At 43.5% G+C, this 22,532-nt stretch overlaps 1 protein-coding gene across 1 annotated transcript in view; it reads left to right on the forward strand.

Annotated features, from left to right (window-relative positions):
* ANXA13 (annexin A13) overlaps positions 1–22,532 on the forward strand; it is a 59,337-nt gene that overhangs the window by 29,340 nt on the left and 7,465 nt on the right. Inside the window, exons 7-10 of the mRNA XM_075582236.1 lie at positions 2,871–2,939; positions 3,579–3,680; positions 5,218–5,293; positions 20,722–20,834. Of these exons, the coding sequence (XP_075438351.1) occupies positions 2,871–2,939; positions 3,579–3,680; positions 5,218–5,293; positions 20,722–20,834 (360 nt within the window). The remainder of the gene's footprint in view (positions 1–2,870; positions 2,940–3,578; positions 3,681–5,217; positions 5,294–20,721; positions 20,835–22,532) is intronic.

Below are 22,532 nucleotides of genomic sequence, written 5' to 3' on the forward strand. Positions count from 1 at the left end.
ATGTTAATGTTAATGTTTATGAAGCAGATGAAACAAGTCTATATCCCAGTGTCAGCTTCTTATTAGCTTGGGCAAGTCACTTTCTCTCCATGTGCACCAGACACCACAAAATATATTGCAAACTCTACTGGGCGTCCTATGTAAGAAAAGAAAAAAAAAATATATATATCATATTATTTTTTAATATGTCAAGCAATGCATCCACCTGTTAAAAGATAGAAGGTGTTTAGGGTTAATACAGACAGTCGTATAAGAACGCTGCCTTTGCAGTTCACAGTCTGAACAGCAGGTGTCAGTAGCAAGCTCTACACGCACAGGAAAGATATCTGTCAATCTCAGTGTCTTTATTGCAGCGCAGTATGCAGGGTCAAACTCAGCAATTTCCAGTATGTTTAGGGTTTGAATCACAGAATGCCATTGGTTTCTGTGGTTAAGACTAACCACTGCATCCTTGTATTAACAAACATCATGGGTTTGGGCCCTTCATGTGCTGTATTATCTTTGCCAAAAAGTTGGACCCATTCACTTCCAACAGGGGTCTGCAACTGCACTTGAAGACAAAAAAAGCTGAAAAGTCATTGTACTCATAACGCAATTTAAATGAAGTCCTTCTGACCTGCCTAATTGGGGTTAAGGGTTGTCTTGATGTGTATTGTATTGTATGTCTTTATTTATATAGCGCCAAAACTGTACTCAGCGCTTCACAAAGAATACAGTACAGGGAATTATAATAATACAATAAGTGCAGCAAAATCAGACAATAGGAAAGGAAATCCCTGCCCCGAAGAGCTTACGATGTGGCTTCCAGGCTTCTATACTGGTATACTATGTGTTTGCAATGGTAATTAATAAATATGTATATCGACAATGACGTAGCACACATATAAGCAACAAAGCACGGGCTTACAGTTTCAGAACATCACTGCTGTGTGCTGAACTGCATCAGTGTGTGTGTAAGTGTACCAGTGTATGATAGTGAATGTGTGCCGAAAGGTTAAAGAGCATCAGGTGCCTGGCATTAGCAGAGTTACAAGTTATAAATGGCAATGGGCACTATGACAATGTGTGTTTGCAAACTCATTACCCTCTCTGGCTCCCATATATACACTGTCACTGAGGGTCAGGGTTGCAGTTGTGCAAATATTGTGGAACATTTGCTTTTAGCAGCTTTCTCCCTAATTTTGTGTACTCTGCTACATTTCCACAAAAGTTCATAGTGCTTGCAACATTTTGGCCAGATTCCCACACACGTTTGCCCAAATTTGCCAAAAAATGGCAGTACTGTATGTAAAGGATTATGTGACCTGATGCAATTTGCCCATCTGTTGGAATTTCCAAAGCACTACAGTTGTGCAAATGTCATCACATTTTTGCGTTGCAATTTATTTATTTTTCAAACACGTTTCGGCAGATTTAGCTTTGATTTGCGAACATCAACAAAGAAAAATGTCTCCAGTCCGGGTATGCGCCGTGTTCTTCACACTCCATCCATGCTTCCCATCTAGTGCATATAATCTGAAACTGTCCAGCTAAACCAGGCTGGCTAATTTAGTTCTTGCTGTGCAACTCCATGCAGTATGCAAATGATGTGGGCGATTTTGCATTGCAAAGCTCCCATCTTATAAATATATGTCTCCAACATGGAATGTAGTGTTAACCAGTTCAAGTTGATATCCTTTATCCCAATTCAAAAACCTGGACCGGCTTGACAGGTGTGGTTATTGTACAGCAATCCCTGATTGCAATGAATGGGTAAATGTATGTGTCTATCTTGTGTCTCTGTGTCTTATGTCTATTCTTCCAAATTTACAATTTATTCTCTAGCATTATTATGAACTGCATGCTCTGCAGCCAGCGAACGTGTATATTTCTTCTAGACAACATGGATTTAGTGAGCAAAAATGTAATGGATTGGTTTCTGTGGAACTTGTTTAGACAATATAAGCACGACCACAACAATAGTATTTTAATGTACAAAATATAGGATCATTTCGTTCGGGATCCACAAAGACACAATACATTTTTAAGGGGTTACAGGTAGTTATCAAATATTTGTGATGGGCTCCACAGGTCTTAAAAGGTGGAAACCCCCTGTTCTAATGTGTACAGATGTGTCCTCCTGTTCTCTCCGGCTAGCCTAAAAAAATCTGTAGCTATCTCACAGAAACGCTGCAATATTTCTGTAATATTTCTGCAGCCAGATTTATGGCCCATCGGATTAACACAGCAGGGGGCCCTGTTATTTGAATGGGACTGCGGGGACCCCTGCTGTGTTAATCCAATGGGCCATTAGTCTGGCTGCAGAAGTATCGCAGAAATGTTGCAGCGTTTCTGTGAGATAGCCAACAGATTTTCCTGGAGAGAACAGGAGGACACGACTGTACGTCACAAGCTAGAAGCACGAGAGCAAAGTATTCAGAAGACACATTTAACAGTTCTTCTTTGTCCTGCCTTCACTCACTGTTCTCCTATTGTTTACTGTTAATTCTACAGATGTAGCCAGAGTCATTGTCTCCGGAACCCGGGCAAGATGCGGGAATGCAACCGCGGTTGTCTTGGCTCCAGAGGATTAAAGCTGCAGGGGGTCAGATCTGGAGGCATGAACCCTCCGCAGTGATGTCGTGGTTAGCACTGTCTCCGGAGACGCGGCTTTTTGCCTTTTTCAGCCTCGGCTCCTGAGACAATGATTTTGGATACATCTGTACATCGTCAATAAACCATTATCTGATTTTGTTTGTTTTTTTTTTTTCATTAAACTGCAGTCAACGGGAGTTTCTGTGCAATAATGCCCCGATCAGCACTATTGCAGTTTTAATTATGAACCATCTAGTTTCCAATCTGACTACTTTATTTCACAATGTGTTTTCCAGGCTAACCGTGAGGAGGGCCTTAATATCAATGAAAACCTTGCAGGTCAGGATGCCAAAAACTTGTACGAAGTAAGTAAAACAATGTACCTACGCAAGACAGCGACCACTTTAATATGCCAAAAAATAGGAGTCATGTTTTAAATTACCCAAACAAACCATTCAGTGTACTTTATAAACAGAATAATGAATATTGCTTCCACAGCCTGAATACTATAAATAAGATGCAGGAAGGAAGTAGTTTCCATAAACAAGAAGTTCAACCACAGAGGGTCACAATATAAAGTAGGTAGCATTGAGTAAACATACTTCATCATTAGAAATAAAATAGCAGAAGAGACATGGAATGGTCACACTGCAGAGGTGGTGGCATAATGGGGAAGGTTACAGTGAGAAACACATGGAAAAAGAGAGAAATTATGGGTATTATCTATATTTATTAATCTCTAACGAGAGCTCCCAATAACTTAAATGCTAGTCGTTAATTAGATCATGTTAATGAATGAATATATACAGTATATATACAGTATATATACAGTATATATATATATATATATATATATATATATATATACATATAGATAGATATACTTCGTACATGCATATGGAAGCATACCTAATATATATAGTAAAACCGGGATACTCTAGCAGAGAAAAACAAAAATTTTCTTAGAAATAACCACATTCCCTTTGTTTATTACTTTCCTCGAGGCTGGAGAAGGTCGATGGGGTACAGAGGAACTGGAGTTCAATGTTGTCTTGGCATCACGCAACTACATGCAATTAAGAGCCACATTTAAAGCATATGAAATTGTAAGTACCAAACAAATAGGAGAAATTTATAGGGAGGTCCCTTACTGTACACAGTGTGTTGCTCAAGAAAGGTGTCAGTACACATCCTGCACATTAAAAAAACTACAAACAAGCACCCAAATCAAACATCAACCGGTGCAATTGGGCAGATATTCTTACATCTTCTTCATGTTTTATCCCTTGATGAATGAGAAGTCCCTTTACTTGGGCCATAGCACCGCTTAGTACGTTTGGGCCACTGTCTTAGTAAATGTGGACCACACTAGGTTTGTTTCAGGTCCTGTAAACAGTAGGTACGTACAGAAAAACCTGGATTTCTGAACACATCTTTCAATTGGTTCATGTACCAATTATTCACACCAAATATGTATCCGTTTCACGTTGTTACATTACGATGTTCTTTTCTTGCATGTTGTTGTTTCATATGGGGAAGGAATATAAGAAGGGTGTAGAATGAAAAGGAGAGAATGCATTAGTTTAGATCAGTGTTTTTCAACAGGGGTTCCTAGGAACCCCGGGGTTCCGCGGGCATCCCTAAAGGGCTTCCTGCAATTTTAAGGTAATTTCAAAATTGTACCAAATACAGAAGAATTTACAATGCATCGGATATCAGACACACTATTAAAAAGGGTTGGGGTTCCTTACAATGCATGTGATCTCAGACGCGCTATTAGAGAGGGTTGGGGTTCCTTACAATGCATCTGATCTCAGTCGCGCTATTAGAGAGGGTTGGGGTTCCATACAATGCATCTGATCTCAGACGCTCTATTAGAGAAGGTTGGGGTTCCTTACAATGCATCTGATCTCAGACGTGCTATTAGAGAGGGTTGGGGTTCCTTACAATGCATCTGATCTCAGACACGCTGTTAGAGAGGGTTGGGGTTCCATACAATGCATCTGATCTCAGACGCGGTATTAGAGAGGGTTGGGGTTCCTTACAATGCATCTGATCTTAGACGCGCTATTGGAGAGGGTTGGGGTTCCTTACAATGCATCTGATCTCAGACGCGCTATTAGAGAGTGTTGGGGCTCCTTACAATGCATCTGATCTCAGACACACTATTAGAGAAGGTTGGGGTTCCTTACAATGCATCTGATCTCAGACGTGCTATTAGAGAGGGTTGGGGTTCCTTACAATGCATCTGATCTCAGACACGCTGTTAGAGAGGGTTGGGGTTCCATACAATGCATCTGATCTCAGACGCGGTATTAGAGAGGGTTGGGGTTCCTTACAATGCATCTGATCTTAGACGTGCTATTGGAGAGAGTTGGGGTTCCTTACAATGCATCTGATATCAGACGCGCTATTGGAGAGTATTGGGATTCCGCAGCATTTCACAATATAATTATAGGGTTCCTTAACCAAAAACAAGTTGAAAACCACTGGTTTGGATAAAAAACGAAATAGGATGCCTAAAATGTAATTGCTTCTTTTTGTAAAAAATGATAGTCCTTTGCACCCTTCAGCATGCATGAATAATATGGTACAGATCACAGCGTGGACCTCGTATGACTTGGTTTCCCATTTCTTCTTTAGCTACATGGAAAAGACATCGAGGCTGTGATTAAAAGTGAAACATCAGGAAACGTGAAGAAAGCTTATTTGACAATAGGTAAATCCCCACTGTTATCATTGTGTGTTTATAATTTGAATTCAAATGGTAGTCTGTATTCTGCACTTTTGAGCGCATTTGTTATCTTGCAAAGAACAAGGTTAATTCCTCGAAGCACCAAAGAAATTGATCCTATATAGGGGTGGATGGCCCTTATTATACAAAGTGTGATACTGCCGGCCTGGCGTTATTGCACGAAAAGCCTCATTGAAGTCAATGTTTTCCATGCAGTAACACTGGATCAGCGATTTTGCACGCTATACAGCAAGGAGCTACGTAAGGTCTCATAATGATATGTTATGACAACTTTAAGAGAGTCAATCTCTTGACACAATGTACTTTGATACATTGGGATCAAGTGCGTAAGTGTAACTGCTTGATACACTTATGTTCATGATATTTATCAATTTGACTAGTTTTAACAATTCTTTTTTTCCACTTCAAACACCAGCCTTGGGTGATGTAATATATGAAATTAGAAAACTATTTTAGTTATGTTTCACAGCTGTGATAATTACATAGTTACATAATAGATGAGGGTGAAAAAAAAGTGTCCATAAAGTTCAACCTATGCTAAATTTAGACTACAGATACTTTATCCTATATCCGTACTTGCAGTATATTGATCCAGAGGAAGGCAAACAAAAAACCCCAGTGACATATCATCCAATGATATCTCATAAGTGGAAAAATCAATTCCTTCCTGACTCCAAGAATTGGCAATCAGATTACTCCCTGGATCAACATCCTTCCCATGTTTACTTATTTGGTATATCCCTATATACTTTTCCTTTCTAAAGAGAAAAAAACTTTTTTTGAACAAATCTATTGTATTTGTATTAAACCTCATATGCCATTTACCTGCCCACACTTCCAGTCTATCCAAGTCCTTCTTGAGAGAAATTACACCCTGCTCTGATTTTACTGCATTAGACAATTTAGTGTCATCAGCAAAGATGGAGACTTTGCTCTCGATCCCAACCTCAAGGTCATTAATAAACAAGTTAAAAAGCAGTGGTCCCAGTACCGATCCCTGAGGTACTCCGCTCACAAATTTAACCCAACCTGAAAAAGTTCAATTTTTGACAACTTTCTGTTGTCTATCCTTCAACCAGTTTTCAATCCTGGTGCAAATATTTTTACTGAGTCCAATTTGCTTTATTTTGTAGTCTAACAACTGCATTGCCCTGGTATAAATTCCTACTTACCACCTCATATAAATTAATAAGGTTAGTTTGGCATGATCTATCCTTCATAAATCCATGCTGATTATTACTAATAATTTTATCTTCCATGGGGTATTCCTGAATATTATCCCATATTAAACCTTTAAGTAGTTTCCCAACTATTGAAGTCAGGCCTACAGGTCTGTAATTCCCCGGTTGTGATCTACTGTAGCTCCCTTTTTAAATATAGGCACCACATCTGCTTTACGCCAGTCTTGTGGTACTGATAAACTACCCCATGCAGTATTTTGCCAATGCTGCAACACATCACTTCATATTTTGCCAATGTATAGTAATAAACTCCTGCACAGTGCATCGAGACGTACAGTAGGGTTGAATAATTTTAATAAAGTTACAATAAAGTTAGTTGATTTTTCCCTATCTAGTATTTGCACATTAAGTACTTTGAACCACTTTATATTCTACTAGCTGAGAGACCCGGCGTTGCCCGGGATGTGAAGTGTGAATAAGTATGTGTAAATGTTGAATTTGAAAGTTGTAATGTCATGTGAATGTTATGTAATATTATTGAAAATTGTGTTTGTAAAGCAACAGCAGTAGAAAGAACATGTACAGCTAAACCCCGTTATAATGCGGGTCTCGGGGTCCACCCCGAGACCACCGCGTTACTAACGGGGTCGCGGAAAAAAAAATGGCCGCCGCGCTTTAGCGCATATTCATCCCGCGGGACAGGAGATGGGAGCGGGCATGTCCCTCCGCTCCCCGCTTCCCCCTGTCACCGCGGGACAGCCCGCGGGGCAGGAGATGGGAGCGGGGATGTCCCTCCTGTCCCCGCTTCCCCCTGTCACCGCGGGACAGGCCGCGGGGCAGGAGATGGGAGCGGGGATGTCCCTCCTGTCCCCGCTTCCCCCTGTCACCGCGGGACAGGCCGCGGGGCAGGAGATGGGAGCGGGGATGTCCCTCCTGTCCCCGCTTCCCCCTGTCACCGAGGGACAGGCCGCGGGGCTGGAGATGGGAGCGGGGATGTCCCTCAGGTCGCCGCTTACCTCAGATCCCGCTGCCTGCACGGAGGTGGTAGCGGGGGGTTTCTTCTCCCCACCGCTGTCCCCGGTGCTCCCGCTGCCTGCGCGGGAGGAGGGGGGGGAGCGGGTGGTGGTGCTGGTCGCGGCCTTTCCTCTGCTCCGACCCCACCCCCCGTCTGTGTAGAGTGAGAGAGTGTGTGTGTGTATGTATTTATGGGAGAGAAAGTGTGTGTGTGTATATGGGTGTGTGTATGTGGGTGTGAGTGTGTGTAAGTGTCTGAGTGTGTGTGTAAGTGTGTGTAAGTGTGTGTAAGTGTGTGTGAGTGTCTGTGAGTGTCTGTAAGTGTGTGTGAGTGTGTGTGAGTGTGTGTGAGTGTCTGTAAGTGTGTGTGAGTGTGTGTGAGTGTCTGTAAGTGTGTGTGAGTGTGTGTGAGTGTGTGTGAGTGTGTGTGAGTGTCTGTGAGTGTGTAAGTGTGTGTAAGTGTGTGTAAGTGTGTGTAAGTGTGTGTGAGTGTGTGTGAGTGTGCGTAAGTGTGCGTAAGTGTGCGTAAGTGTGCGTAAGTGTGCGTAAGTGTGCGTAAGTGTGCGTGGGTGTGCGTGAGTGTGTGTGAGTGTCTGTAAGTGTGTGTGAGTGTCTGTGAGTGTCTGGGAGTGTCTAAATGTGTCTAAGTGTGTCTAAGTGTGTGTAAGTGTGTGTGAGTGTGTGTGAGTGTGTGTGAGTGTGTGTGAGTGTGTGTGAGTGTCTGTGAGTGTGTGTGAGTGTCTGTGAGTGTCTGTAAGTGTGTGTGAGTGTCTGTAAGTGTGTGTGAGTGTGTGTGAGTGTCTGTAAGTGTGTGTGAGTGTGTGTGAGTGTCTGTGAGTGTCTGTGAGTGTCTAAGTGTGTGTAAGTGTGTGTAAGTGTGTGTGAGTGTGCGTGAGTGTGCGTGAGTGTGTGTGAGTGTCTGTAAGTGTCTGTAAGTGTGTGTGCAGTGTGTCAGTGTGTGCAGTGTGAGCAATGAGCAGTGTGTGTGCAGTGTGCAGTGTGTGTGCAGTGTGCAGTGTGTGTGCAGTGCATGCAGTGTGTCAGTGTGAGCAATGTGCAGTGTGTGTGCAGTGTGCAGTGTGTGTGCAGTGTGTGTGCAGTGTGTGTGCAGTGTGTCAGTGTGTGCAATGTGAGCAATGAGCAGTGTGTGTGCAGTGTGCAGTGTGTGTGCAGTGTGTCAGTGCAGATGTCCCTCAGGTCGCCGCTTACCTCAGATCCCGCTGCCTGCACGGAGGTGGTAGCGGGGGGTTTCTTCTCCCCACCGCTGTCCCCGGTGCTCCCGCTGCCTGCGCGGGAGGAGGGGGGGGAGCGGGTGGTGGTGCTGGTCGCGGCCTTTCCTCTGCTCCGACCCCACCCCCCGTCTGTGTAGAGTGAGAGAGTGTGTGTGTGTATGTATTTATGGGAGAGAAAGTGTGTGTGTGTATATGGGTGTGTGTATGTGGGTGTGAGTGTGTGTAAGTGTCTGAGTGTGTGTGTAAGTGTGTGTAAGTGTGTGTAAGTGTGTGTGAGTGTCTGTGAGTGTCTGTAAGTGTGTGTGAGTGTGTGTGAGTGTGTGTGAGTGTCTGTAAGTGTGTGTGAGTGTGTGTGAGTGTCTGTAAGTGTGTGTGAGTGTGTGTGAGTGTGTGTGAGTGTGTGTGAGTGTCTGTGAGTGTGTAAGTGTGTGTAAGTGTGTGTAAGTGTGTGTAAGTGTGTGTGAGTGTGTGTGAGTGTGCGTAAGTGTGCGTAAGTGTGCGTAAGTGTGCGTAAGTGTGCGTAAGTGTGCGTGGGTGTGCGTGAGTGTGTGTGAGTGTCTGTAAGTGTGTGTGAGTGTCTGTGAGTGTCTGGGAGTGTCTAAATGTGTCTAAGTGTGTCTAAGTGTGTGTAAGTGTGTGTGAGTGTGTGTGAGTGTGTGTGAGTGTGTGTGAGTGTGTGTGAGTGTCTGTGAGTGTGTGTGAGTGTCTGTGAGTGTCTGTAAGTGTGTGTGAGTGTCTGTAAGTGTGTGTGAGTGTGTGTGAGTGTCTGTAAGTGTGTGTGAGTGTGTGTGAGTGTCTGTGAGTGTCTGTGAGTGTCTAAGTGTGTGTAAGTGTGTGTAAGTGTGTGTGAGTGTGCGTGAGTGTGCGTGAGTGTGTGTGAGTGTCTGTAAGTGTCTGTAAGTGTGTGTGCAGTGTGTCAGTGTGTGCAGTGTGAGCAATGAGCAGTGTGTGTGCAGTGTGCAGTGTGTGTGCAGTGTGCAGTGTGTGTGCAGTGCGTGCAGTGTGTCAGTGTGAGCAATGTGCAGTGTGTGTGCAGTGTGCAGTGTGTGTGCAGTGTGTGTGCAGTGTGTGTGCAGTGTGTCAGTGTGTGCAATGTGAGCAATGAGCAGTGTGTGTGCAGTGTGCAGTGTGTGTGCAGTGTGTCAGTGTGAGCAATGAGCAGTGTGTGTGCAGTGTGCAGTGTGTGTGCAGTGTGTGTGCAGTGTGTCAGTGTGTGCAGTGTGAGCAATGAGCAGTGTGTGTGCAGTGTGCAGTGTGTGTGCAGTGTGCAGTGTGTGTGCAGTGTGTGTGCAGTGTGTGTGCAGTGTGCAGTGTGTGTGCAGTGTGCAGTGTGTGTGCAGTGTGTCAGTGTGAGCAATGAGCAGTGTGTGTGCAGTGTGCAGTGTGTGTGCAGTGTGGCAGTGTGAGAAATGAGCAGTGTGTGTGCAGTGAGTGTGTGCAGTGTGTGCAGTGTGTGCAGTGTGTGCAGTGTGTGCAGTGTGCAAAAAAAAATGTAAAAAAAAATTTTTTTTTTTTTTTTTTTTTTTTTTTTAAACGGGAGCCACGGGAAAACCGTGTTATAACCGAATCGCGGTATAACGAGGCGCGTTATAACGGGGTTTAGCTGTATATGAGGGCAATTTAGCGAAGTGTATGTTATTTGTTACGGTTGTTAGTTTATAAAATGTTATTATTGGAAAGGCTTGTTGAAATATGGTTATGTCCATTGTTGAGAGTAGTGTATTTAATGTCGATGTGAGTATAAGACTGGTTTGGGGGAGGGGGGGTGTTTGGGGGGGTCATGGTGTGTGTAGGTGTTGTGGGCTCCGGAGTAGCTGCGTGCGTTGTCCTGTGGTTATGTAAGTATGATAGTGGTATCGGGAGGGGGGGGAGAGGTTAATGGTATGTGTGTGGTTTTTGCGGCCTCCGGAGGAGTTGCGTGCATTGGCTGTTCGGGTGGGGGAGGGTGAAGGGCTGCGGAGGAGCAGCGTGCGTTGGCTGTTCGGGTGGGGGGGGGTGAGGGGCTGCAGAGGAGCAGCGTGCGTTTGGTGTTCGGGTGGAGGGGGGGTGAGGGGCTGCGGAGGAGCAGCGGGTGTTGGCTATTCGGGTGGGGGGGGTGAGGGGCTGCGGAGGAGCAGCGTGCGTTGGCTGTTCGGGTGGGGGGGGTGAGGGGCTGCGGAGGAGCAGCGTGCGTTGGCTGTTCGGGTGGGGGGGGTGAGGGGCTGCGGAGGAGCAGCGTGCGTTGGCTATTCGGGTGGGGGGGGTGAGGGGCTGCGGAGGAGCAGCGGGTGTTGGCTATTCGGGTGGGGGGGGTGAGGGGCTGCGGAGGAGCAGCGTGCGTTGGCTGTTCGGGTGGGGGGGGGTGAGGGGCTGCGGAGGAGCAGCGTGCGTTGGCTGTTCGGGTGGGGGGGGGGTGTGAGGGGCTGCGGTAGCGGGAGAGCTGTGGCGTGCGTTCGTGGTGTGCATGAGGTTGTGGTTTTTGCGGCCTCCGGAGGAGCAGCGTGCGTTGGCTGTTCGGGTGGGGGGGGTGTGTGAGGGGCTGCAGTAGCGAGTGAGCTGTGGCTTGCGTTAGTGGTGTGCATGAGGTTGTGTGGTTTTTGCGGCGTCCGGAGGAGCAGCGTGCGTTGGCTGTTCGGGTGGGGGGGGTGTGTGAGGGGCTGCGGTAGCGAGTGAGCTGTGGCGTGCGTTAGTGGTGTGCATGAGGTTGTGTGGTTTTTTGCGGCCTCCGGAGGAGCAGCGTGCATTGGCTATTCAGGTGGGGGGGGGGGGGGGTAAGGGGCTGCGGTAGCGGGAGAGCTGTGGCGTGCGTTAGTGGTGTGCATGAGGTTGTGTGGTTTTTTGCGGCCTCCGGAGGAGCAGCGTGCGTTGGCTGTTCGGGTGGGGGGGGGGGTGTGTGAGGGGCTGCGGTAGCGGGAAAGCTGTGGCGTGCGTTAGTGGTGTGCATGAGGTTGTGTGGTTTTTGCGGCCTCCGGAGGAGCAGCGTGCGTTGGCTGTTCGGGTGGGGTGGGGGGTGTGAGGGGCTGCGGTAACGGGAGAGCTGTGGCGTGCGTTCGTGGTGTGCATGAGGTTGGGGGGGGTGGTGGTCGAGGGGGGTGTTTTTAAGAGGCATTGTCCGTCGGTATGCGCTGCGTATTCGTGCGGTGTGTGGAGGTGATCGTGCGGTGTTGTGTGAGCGTGTGTAATGTTGGAGTGCTGAAAGCAATGTTTATATAGTTCTGATTCTGTACCTGATCTGTGGTAGCAGGCGGTGAGGGTTTTGTGGGTTGAGAGGTGGCCCCAGAGCAGTGAGGATTCGTTGCTTTGAAGCGTGGTCCCAGAGCAGTGAGGATTAGGTGCTGTGTAGCGTTCCCAAATCTCCCAGAGCAGTGATGATTAGGTGCTTTGAAGCGTTCCCAAAGGTCACTGAGGGGTGGGACAGTGTGGCAGTGGTGTTGGCCGCAGGCCAATGAGAGTCAGTGATGGTTGGGACAGTGTGTCAGTGGTGTTGGCCGCTGGCCAATGAGAGTCAGTGAGGGGTGGGACAGTGTGTCAGTGGTGTTGGCAGCAGGCCAATGAGAGGTGTGTGGGGGCGGGCATGGCCTGAGGCTGAATGACAGGCCAAAGGTGCAATGCGATTGGCCCTAGGGACACAGGCCATGCAGACAAACATACAGTGCTTTCAGAAATATATAGTAGATGTATTTAAACTGACTATTTTAATATCATTTAATCCATTATTCTTTACTGCTCTAGTCCTAACCGATCTTTTGTGGGTCCCATTCTACGACGTGCTGAGAAGACTAGCACTTGTTTAATGTTAGGGAAAGCATATCTCATTTGACACATTGAAACATGTTCTATACCCTTTGTTCTGCCTCATATCATTCTAAAACAAAGTGTCATTCTAATTATTTTGACATTTTGTGGAGTCAGAATGAAAGAATTGGGTAACGTGTGATATGAGGGGTACTGCAGTTAAATGGGAAATGGTATTTCAGTTAACGCAGGAGGAGGTCCTCGTTCTCCATCATTCAATACTTTCAACTTCTGCCATGATGGGAAAGCTAATGTCCTTTTTGTAAATTATTGCTAAATGATGCGTTGCTGTTTCCTCAATGTATTTAAAGGATTAAAAGAAAAGGCCTTAAAATGTAAAGAAGAAAAGATGTTTAACTTGTGATGTGGTCAAATTCTTAGCATTTTTCAGGGGTTTGGTCAGAATACTTCAATTCTATACAGCCTTAATATATGCATAATATGCCTATTCCATATTGATGTACTATTTATTCTGTGCTTTGTGTGCTTTGTGGTGACAACCCAGTGTTTTGATCAAGTGTTAAAATGTTTTAGGCAGAAAAAATAAGAATTTTGGCAAGTCTGTAGCTTCTAAAATGCGCTCATTGCTTTAAAATGCTGGTGTTCCAAGGACCTATTGTGTCTAGAACTAGTCTATAAGACCTACAGGTATCAAAGTTCATCTCATTTGGTTCAGATGCACAAAGCTCCGTTACATCATGGCTCATAGTGTGACCTAAAACAGGAACCGATGTTGTACTCTCTGAGGTAACATGCTATCTTCCAAGCTAATTATATGCAAAAACACGTTCTAAATGACAGCTCATTAGCCTAAGCTTTAATGCCAAGTTATTGTAGCATAATGTCGCGATATCTTCTGATAATGTGACTGTAAGTACGTGTCAACGTTACTCTGAACCAGACAGGGAAATAAGACTTAAGCACAAGTTGAGAAAGATATAATGCTATGTTATTTCATTTACATCCAACTGTGACGTTACAGCCCCCCAGACACTGCAAAAGCCCTATTTTAGGGCCTGGATAAGAGTAACATATTATTTAACATGCAATATTATAATAAAGCCTCATTTGCATATAATTTACATGTCATTATCACTACTTATAGCTAACACTGTGCTTTTTACTGGAAAAATTATACATTATGTATGTACAGTATGTATATCTTTATTTATATAGCATCCACAGCTGTGCTTTGCCCTTTACAAGAGAGACAATACAGTACAGGGGATTATAGTATAAGAAGTGCAACAACTAAGATCAGGGAAAGCAAATCCCTGCCCCGGAGAGCTTACAATCTAAGTGAACTGTTGGGAGACTTGCAGAGACAGCAGGTGAGGGAATAAGTGCAGTAGATGGCAGTCATTGGTAGGAGTGACTGTCAGTGTGTGACCGAAGCTATGCGTCTAGGCCCTTGATTCCCAACTTTTTTTGTTTGGAGGAACCCTTGAAGTATTTCGAAAAATCTCGGGGGACCCCTATCTGGCTGACACATATTAGTTTCAAGGCACAATAAGGCGAGCGCAAGCCAGAAAAAACAAAAACAGAAACAGTAAGATGTAAGTCATACAATAGCCTAAATTGCTAAAAGTTGAATGGGTGAAGGGAGGGGAAATAGGATGGAAGGAAGTAATACAAAATCACTCACACGGGAGGAAAGTGGAGCACTGCGCTGGGATATGGTAATCAGGAACCGGCACACCATGGAATAAAACTAATTTATTAAGTGCCTGCGTGAGACACCCAAACATAGGACAACTACCCACTCTGACGCGTTTCGGGCTAAGCCCTTTGTCAAAGAGTATAACCCCACATACAAAAGTGTTGACTTAAATACACAATTTACCTGATTGATGCCATCCGTGACCGGAAGTGACGTAAGCGGAACTGACTGGAAGTCTCGCGAGACTAACCGGCAAACCGGAGTAACAGGAGACAATCCAAGTACAAGTCACAGCGCCACCTGGCTTGGAGGACGGCAATCAATAGGATGACACACAGACTAACACATGAATATTCAGCAAAACGGCAGCCCTATACAATTCTAAAGGCAATGATGATACCTATCAAGTCCCTCAAAAAGATGACAATAATCCCATATAATATGCCAAGGCAAAAGGAAGGGAATAAGGGATAAGGGCCCAAACTGAATACACAACAAACAATATGTTAAAAAAATAGAAATCTAAAGTTAAAAGAAAAGGGGAAGAATAATTGATGGAGAGATTTATATCCATACAGGAAAACATTAATCAAAAATAAAATAATTAATACCTGAATATAGATCATACAATAATATATATATATATATATCTCTACAAAAACCGACATAGGAGTAAGTACCCCATATATAGCATCCTGAGACCAGTATAGTAATACTATAAAATATAAGTTCACATAGAATAAGATATTTCATAGAAAAAAACCTAATTAAGATTTATCATGACCAAATATCAATGAACTATGTAACGTATAAACATACAAAGATAGTAAATGTAGTACATGTAGAAAAATCTGATACAAAGTCAATAATAAACAATCAATACATGTTATCAAAAACCAGAAAAAGACAAAAAATGCTTTAGTTCCCAATCAGTGTTCATCCCTCGCGGAGACAATGATCCCAGAGAATGTATCCAGAACATTTCTCTGCGGTTAAGGATATTTTCTCTATTGCCACCTCTGACAGGTGCCCTGATATTCTCAAGGGCACTAAAGGAAAAATTATTCTAAGAGAACCTCCATTTCTACTAACAGTGAGTGTACTGTGGAAGTTTCCTGCTACTTATTGACAGTGTTGCCTACAGTATATGCTCTGTGGCCTTATCTGAGTGTGGTTGGTTAAAAGGGGGCGCTTTACCTTTTGGTGTCTGTGCCTCCCCAGTACCCTATCAATCCCACTTTATGATTTAAGCTGGTTAGATTGGCGGACACTTGTTTATGAGTCATATGTTGTTAATTACACTTTAAGTCAATACTCCATTTCAATATATTGGAGCAGCTATATAAAGATTTATATTCCCAGGATTAAGACATACTGCTCAGTCTATATGGGATTTATCGGATGTTATGTTCTATGACTGTGAATTGCTCCTGTTGCACCGAGGCTGGACTGCATGTCCTCTTTCTGCTTTGCAAAGGAAACAGTTGTGAGGCAGGGAGGCCTCTTAGCAGTAGGTTACAATAATCCAGGCGGGAGAGGGTAAGGGCATGCATTACAGTCATGTTATTGTTCTTTGAAGATACATTGATAGTGTTAACGTGACGTTAGGTTAGGTCAACACCACGTTAAATGACCTAATGGAGATTTGTGGACCTGGGTCTTGGTTTTGCAGTGATTATCATGAATCAGTTATTCAGTTTCAGATTTCTTAATGCAGCAATACCTTCTTTTGAAGATCTCTTTTTCAATGTACCTGAACGAGAAGACCCACCACCCCTGGACCTTATCAGCTTCTAATCACTTGCTTCAGAATATATTGACTTCCGATGTCACTGCACTTTTGGGAAATACAAATGACCCCCTCCTCCCACTTCATTGGCAATTTGTAACATTGCTGGCAAGACCAGCAATGAATAAGAGGATATCACTAGTACATGTGACATTGGCAACCATGCCTACATATCAAAAATCTCTGGGACATCGGCGGTCAATATTAAAGGTATTTTAGGGTGAAATACTGATTTAAACCCCAATGCATCAAAAGGCGTCACCACCAGGTGAAAGTTTAGCAAGAGTTGTACAATATTACACAAAGACTTGGCAGTTTGGATGAAAGAAGGAAAAGTGGTGTTGGCAAATAGGAATGGGAAGAAGCTTCAAGATATATTGGTCCATATTCCATAAGACATCTTGCTGGTCCGGGACACATCTGTATTGGCTGCAAGGTGTCTTCCAGCGTCAGAAGAGGTCCTATGGCATAGCAGTGCTATATATGGCCAATAGTCAGCAAGGTCAAACAAGCTTTCTCCATGAAAGGACAGTAGAGGCAAACATCAAGGCATATAAAGTGTGGGCATGTACTGTAGAAAGGGATTCTCAGAAGAGATGAAAGTGGTACTGAGAAGTGTACTGTACAGTATGACCATATTAAACTGGGTGGTTTAAGTGAGGTGATAACCAGTGAACTCTAAATGGAAAAGTCCTTGCTAATAACTAGAGATGGAAACTTTTCACTCAGGTTCTCCAACCATGCAACATTTGCCTATTTTTCATAGCAAAAAAATGTGCCCTGTTTTCAAAGTTCGCAAGCAGTTCAACAGCTAATTTTCAGTCAGACCCAAAAATATGTTTTTTCCTGGATAGCCATATTTTTGGGTCTGGGTGTTGTTTGAATATACAGTAGAATTGTTGGTAAAATTCTCCAATTTCACTTGAACTTAGACAAGTCTGAGCCAACTTAGAAAAGGATTCAGATGATTTACTTAAAGATTGATATATTCAGAGTTTCCTTGTCCTTGAATGCCCTTTATTACCATTCAGGTTCATATGTAGGTTTAGTAAAACATTGTCTACACTCATTCTGTCAACGTGTTTTATTTTACAAATCCTAGAAACATTGATGGCAAATTAGGAGGACCACTTGGTCCAACACTGCGTACTCATTTGCACGTCATTTCCCAGAATCCCTGGCTGCAGTGGATACATTGCATGCTAAGAGATGACGGGGGAAAGCAGAATTGCAGACCTGTCTGAGACATGTGAATGTGCTCACAAGTGATATTTTTATTTGCTATATTTAAGATACAATTGACTTTTTCTCAAGAAGCCTTAAAGTATTTTACTGCATTACCATCCACCACCTTCGACCTTTCATTGAAGAAGCACTTCCGTGTGTTTGCCCTGAACCTACCACTTTCCAGCTTCAGAGCACGACCCTATTATACTAGCATCCTTAATTCTGTCTCTTAGTTTATACCAGCACCCACCACACTCCTTTCTTTCAGACTGTGCATGGTAAAGCAGCAGTCCGTGCTGCTTGGAGAGGGCATTGCTATTGATCGACTTTGTCTCACAGAGCTCAACCGCGTTGCTCCTGTTTCCAAGAACCCTCCGGTTTCCACTAAATTAACCCCTTAACCTATCTCCGTGCCCTATAGAGGTACAGTGTACAGTATGAAGGGTGGCAACCTGGAGGTTAATACATGAACTAACTTTGAAGCTTCTTGAAGAAAAAAGAAAAACATAGGGCACTGTATCTAAAATATAGAAAGTAAACACTATCGCTTCCGTTTGCATCACTAGAAGGAAATAGCGATCCTGGACAAGACTCTGGGAACACTGGTAAAAAAGAAAAGTAAAGCCACTGATTTGCTGGGGTTTTTTATTGGGGGTCCCAGTGGTCATATTTGTCATTTTTTGCAAGAAACTGCCCAAAAAGATTTTTTACTACCAAAAGTGGGGTGCCTGGAAACACGAGTAGTGTTATCTCTAAGATCACAAAAATGTGATATTTTTTCACATACTGTACATGGATGGTGCTTATAAATAAAGAAATACATACATACAAAGCAGTTTTTAGAATATAGTATGGTCAGGAAAATGGCATTTACCACAGTCAAAACAGTAAACTATTGGAAATGTCCCAGCAGTAATATGTGATGAGGATAATACAGTGTACAGTACACAAAACACCTTTTAGACCAGCTAAGTGAATATGTGAATACTAATCAACCACATGTGATATGAGTTATGTATCCAAATTCCACAGACAGGGCTCTCATAAACTCTGAGGCTCTGTGGTCACATCCTGATGCAATGTTTATTCAGGTAAACCTTGTCTGGAAGGATGTGGTTACAGGACTAAGGTGAATGCTTTGTTTTATCCCATACTTTAGGGCCACTGAGCTATATTATTACTATGTCATTATTGTCTTGGCATACTGCAGCATCAAACCAGCACACAGTGATAAACCAACTACTCAAGTGAGCCATGCAATGTAAATGTAATGAATAACTCCTCTCCAAAACAGATTGTTCTGGTAGAGGAGTCAGCATTTGCACAATTTCCGGCCTAGTCTCCGGGCCTAGTCTTTCCTTCCCACATATCCCACACCAAACCCTTCATTTATCCTTTTAAATTATATAAAAAAGAAGAGCGCCTGGGAGAAAAAGATGTGATTGTGTGTGACAAGTCCTTTTCCAAAGGGAGGAGCAATGACTTATATTGTTACTCCATAGAAAGGTGTTTATTTAATTCTAATAAGAGCACAATAAATAAGAACACAAGGAAATAAAAATAGGCTCGTAATTCACTTCCGTTTTGTAACTGTGTGTACGTAAACGAAAGGATTTCTTGCTCGATAAACACGATACAAATATCCTGGGAGGACTTGTTAAAGTGCATATTTTATCAGAGGCCGATGAATGTGGTTGTTCATATTTTATGCATTACATGAGGCATATCAATGGCTTATGCTTATTGTTCGTAGGAAGGGTTCTATTTCTTTATCAGTTTTTATTTTTAGCACAGGTATGAAGCAGGGGGTCTCTGGAGTGGAACCCCATACATTTTCTGGAGATACTTAGCTCCTTAGGGGCTGCCGGAAGCCGCTCCGGCTCGGCTAGCTGGGTTCAAGTAATGGCCGCTTTTCAAAGCTTCCGCGCCCTGCGGGACAATAGGAAGCCGTGATGGCATCCGGTGAGGCTTCCTATTGGCCCACAAGACCGAGGGCTTTAAACTTTGCCATGATTCTGGCACCCCCTTCGCCGGTAAGCATCTAGGGCGGCAGGGGGTCCCCGGAGCTGAAATGAATGGGGTTCGACACGGGGGACCCCCCTACTTTAAACCTATGTTTTAAAAAAAATCATGCAATAAAAGAAAGATAACCACACACATTACTCTGCTAAATGATGCTCTGCCGTATGAAACCTTCCAGTGCAGGGAACACATCTACTGGCCAATTCCGTTACGGTGTCTTATGGGATAGCACCTTTTAGAAAATATGAAATAGAAAATAGCCCCTGTAAAACCGCGGACAAAACAGATTTATCCGACAAAGAAATTAAAAGTAGCAATCATCCTGGTGCTGTTTTATTGCACAGTTTTCTGAGCTATAGCTCCTGTACTCACTTCACAGACATTATTACCTGTGAAACATTTGCATACAAAAGAAATAATGATATCATAAGAATGTGGAAGGCAAAACGAGATGAAATATAACGTGTCAAACAAAGGGATGACAACAAAATATAAGAAGCATCAAGAAGTCTTGTTCAAAGTATGTACAGAGTCTAGCTACATTTCTCGTGTTGAAATAAAAGTTTATGTGATTTATTAAATCAATTATTTTAGGAAGGACTAATGACTGAATCATTTCTGCATTCTGAAACATTAGGATGTGCGATTTAATGCTTTAATACATGTTGATACATTTTTTTGCATTTTGTGGTGTGCCCTACTTTTGTTCGTGCTGAATAATTTCAGCACAATTTAGAGCAGATGTTTAAGGAACATTACAGATGGGTTTTTTTTACAATGGTGTATTTTCACTAGTGTATGTTGCTCCGAAGCAAAAAAAAAAGTGTCAATCCAGTTACTATGGTTATTGTTTCTTTTGACTATTTTGGATGTTCCAAGAAGAGAGATGGAAATAGACTTAACATGTCATTATCCTAGGTGCATGCTGGGGGATATGAAAACATTGGTAAGCCTTCTATTTGTACTGCATAAAAGTTCCTCTTGGAAAGATCTCTTCTTCGCTCTAGACATTAGCAACTCAAACTGGATAATCTACCGGTGCAAAATCTCATGGGGGTAACAGTTTCAATAAAATGGGTGTCTCGTTGTAATCTGCAGCTATCGATCAAATTTGTTCACCATTTTGCCAATACCTTCTCCAAGAGACTCCCGTGGTTTAGATGCTCAGGAAAATAAATGTGTGCGTGATATACTGTACAGTACGGTAGTCTTAAGATGTGCCAAGTGTTAAACCTGAAGAAGAGTCTTTGTAACTCTCATGCTCAACACCCATTTTCAGAGTTGTCAGAAGCTACGATTCTGCACATTTCAGCATTTACAAAAGCTCTGTCCAATATGTTTGAATCTGTGAAGAACTCTGCATAGGGCTTTCAACAAATCTACATGTATTCAGGACCAATATTAGAACTTTGAACTACAAGCTTCTAACAAGCCAATACTTTTATTCTATTGACAAACCATCTTAAAACCAGTGCATATCTTTCTTTCTGCAGTACAATGCACCAAGGATTGTCAAGGCTACTTCGCTAAGCGGCTGTACAAAGCAATGAAAGGAGGTGGGACAGATGAGGAAACACTCATTCGCATACTTGTGACCAGAGCCGAGGTAAACACGTTATCCCGCAGTTGGCATCATGAATACAGATGTGCAAAGTTATCATAGTTTGGTACATGAATGTTTGTGCATTTTTTTTTTTGTGAGAAGGCCAAAAAGGTTTTGTCCACTAAAAAGAGGTTGTTTTGTGTTTGTTTAATTTTTTGGCTTCATATAACTTTCACATACAGTAATCAGTAAAATACCATGAAAGTCTTCAGAAAGCCCCTGTAGCCATGGCTGGGTGTGGCTACTATTCTGCCCTGTCCTGACATATCAGTCCTGGTAACAGCAGGCAGTGTTGGGATCAATCATGGGTTTTCCCCACTCAAGGCAGTACTCTTGAGTGACAGGGGAGGAGGTGGGATCAGGTCTGTGTTCTACCCAATCCTGGGTTCAGACCTGGTACCTTCCCCCTAATGTACTCAAGTGGGTTGCATCTCCAAATTGTTAGTTGGTCTCTACCCTTGAGAGAGACAAGGTATCACACCCAGGCTGCTGTGCACTGGCAGGCCCCGGTTAACTTCCCTTCGGGGGAGTGAGTGATTACCTATAGCCCATGTGTTACTAGAGGATCAGGGAAGAGCTAGGACTGCTGCGGAGGCCCTTGACCCATAGTGAAGGTCCAGGGACCATCTGAAGTTTGAGATCAGAGCTGTGACTGCATTGGGCAGAGTTGCCAAGTGACTGCGCTGGGAGCAGAGAAGAATAAAACCGTTCCTGTTATATATACCTCCTGCCTGGTGTTTAATCTTTCCTGGGAGAGGAGTCTGTTCTACTGTGGGAGATTACCTTCATACATCTGGAGCCTACAGCAGATGGAGGCACTGAGTACCATGGAGTAAATGTCAGGTATGTACCCCAGAAGCCTGTTCTGCAGTCCCCACAACCATCGGCGGACACCTGAGCCTCTTGTGAACCAACAGGTAGCATGCCCCATACACCTGGTAACAGGGGAATCTCCCATAGGGTGGGGGAAACATCATTACACCACCATACTGTTTTTGCAAGATTCATAAAATTAGGAAACATTATTTGATCCTACAGTATTGTAGGACATTGACCTTTGGCCATTTCGTTTTTTTCAATTTTCTTCAAAATGTAACAATTTAGTGACTTTTTCAAAGTATGCAAAACCTAAAACGCGCCAGTATTGTATGTGCAAAGGTTTCTAAAAGCTAACATCGCATATTTACTCCTGCTCTCCTGGGAATACCATTTGGCCGCCAACACATCTCTACGGCAAGTTAATTAATAATGAAGATATTGGGGTGATGTGCAGTTTTCTCATTACTCGTTTGCTGGTACCAATAAATGCCCTTAGTTATGCCAAGGGCTAAGAGGGGCATGGAGACTGAAATGGGGTAAGACAGTGGGGTAATTGGGACAGTGGGCAATTAAAGTAGGTTTTTTTGTTTTTTTTAAAGGGAATTGCTGCTTCGAACACACGAGGGCACCAGAGATATTACTCCACACAAACTATTACTAGACAGATGTTTTACTTTAGAAACACTTAAGCAATGAGCCAATATTAAAAGCCAAGATCAAGTGTTCTTTTGTGGAAAGCACAAGATTTAAGTTTGACCTTATTTTATTTTCTGGCCCCTGGGCCCTTGACACGGGGAAGAGGGCAGTACTGACAGGTTTTAACGTTTTGTGTTATAAAGTAACCACTGCCACATAGAACTCTGTTACCGGCCTCACATGGCT

Source organism: Ascaphus truei, chromosome 2 (genome assembly GCF_040206685.1).
Source record: "Ascaphus truei isolate aAscTru1 chromosome 2, aAscTru1.hap1, whole genome shotgun sequence".
NCBI lineage: Eukaryota > Metazoa > Chordata > Amphibia > Anura > Ascaphidae > Ascaphus > Ascaphus truei.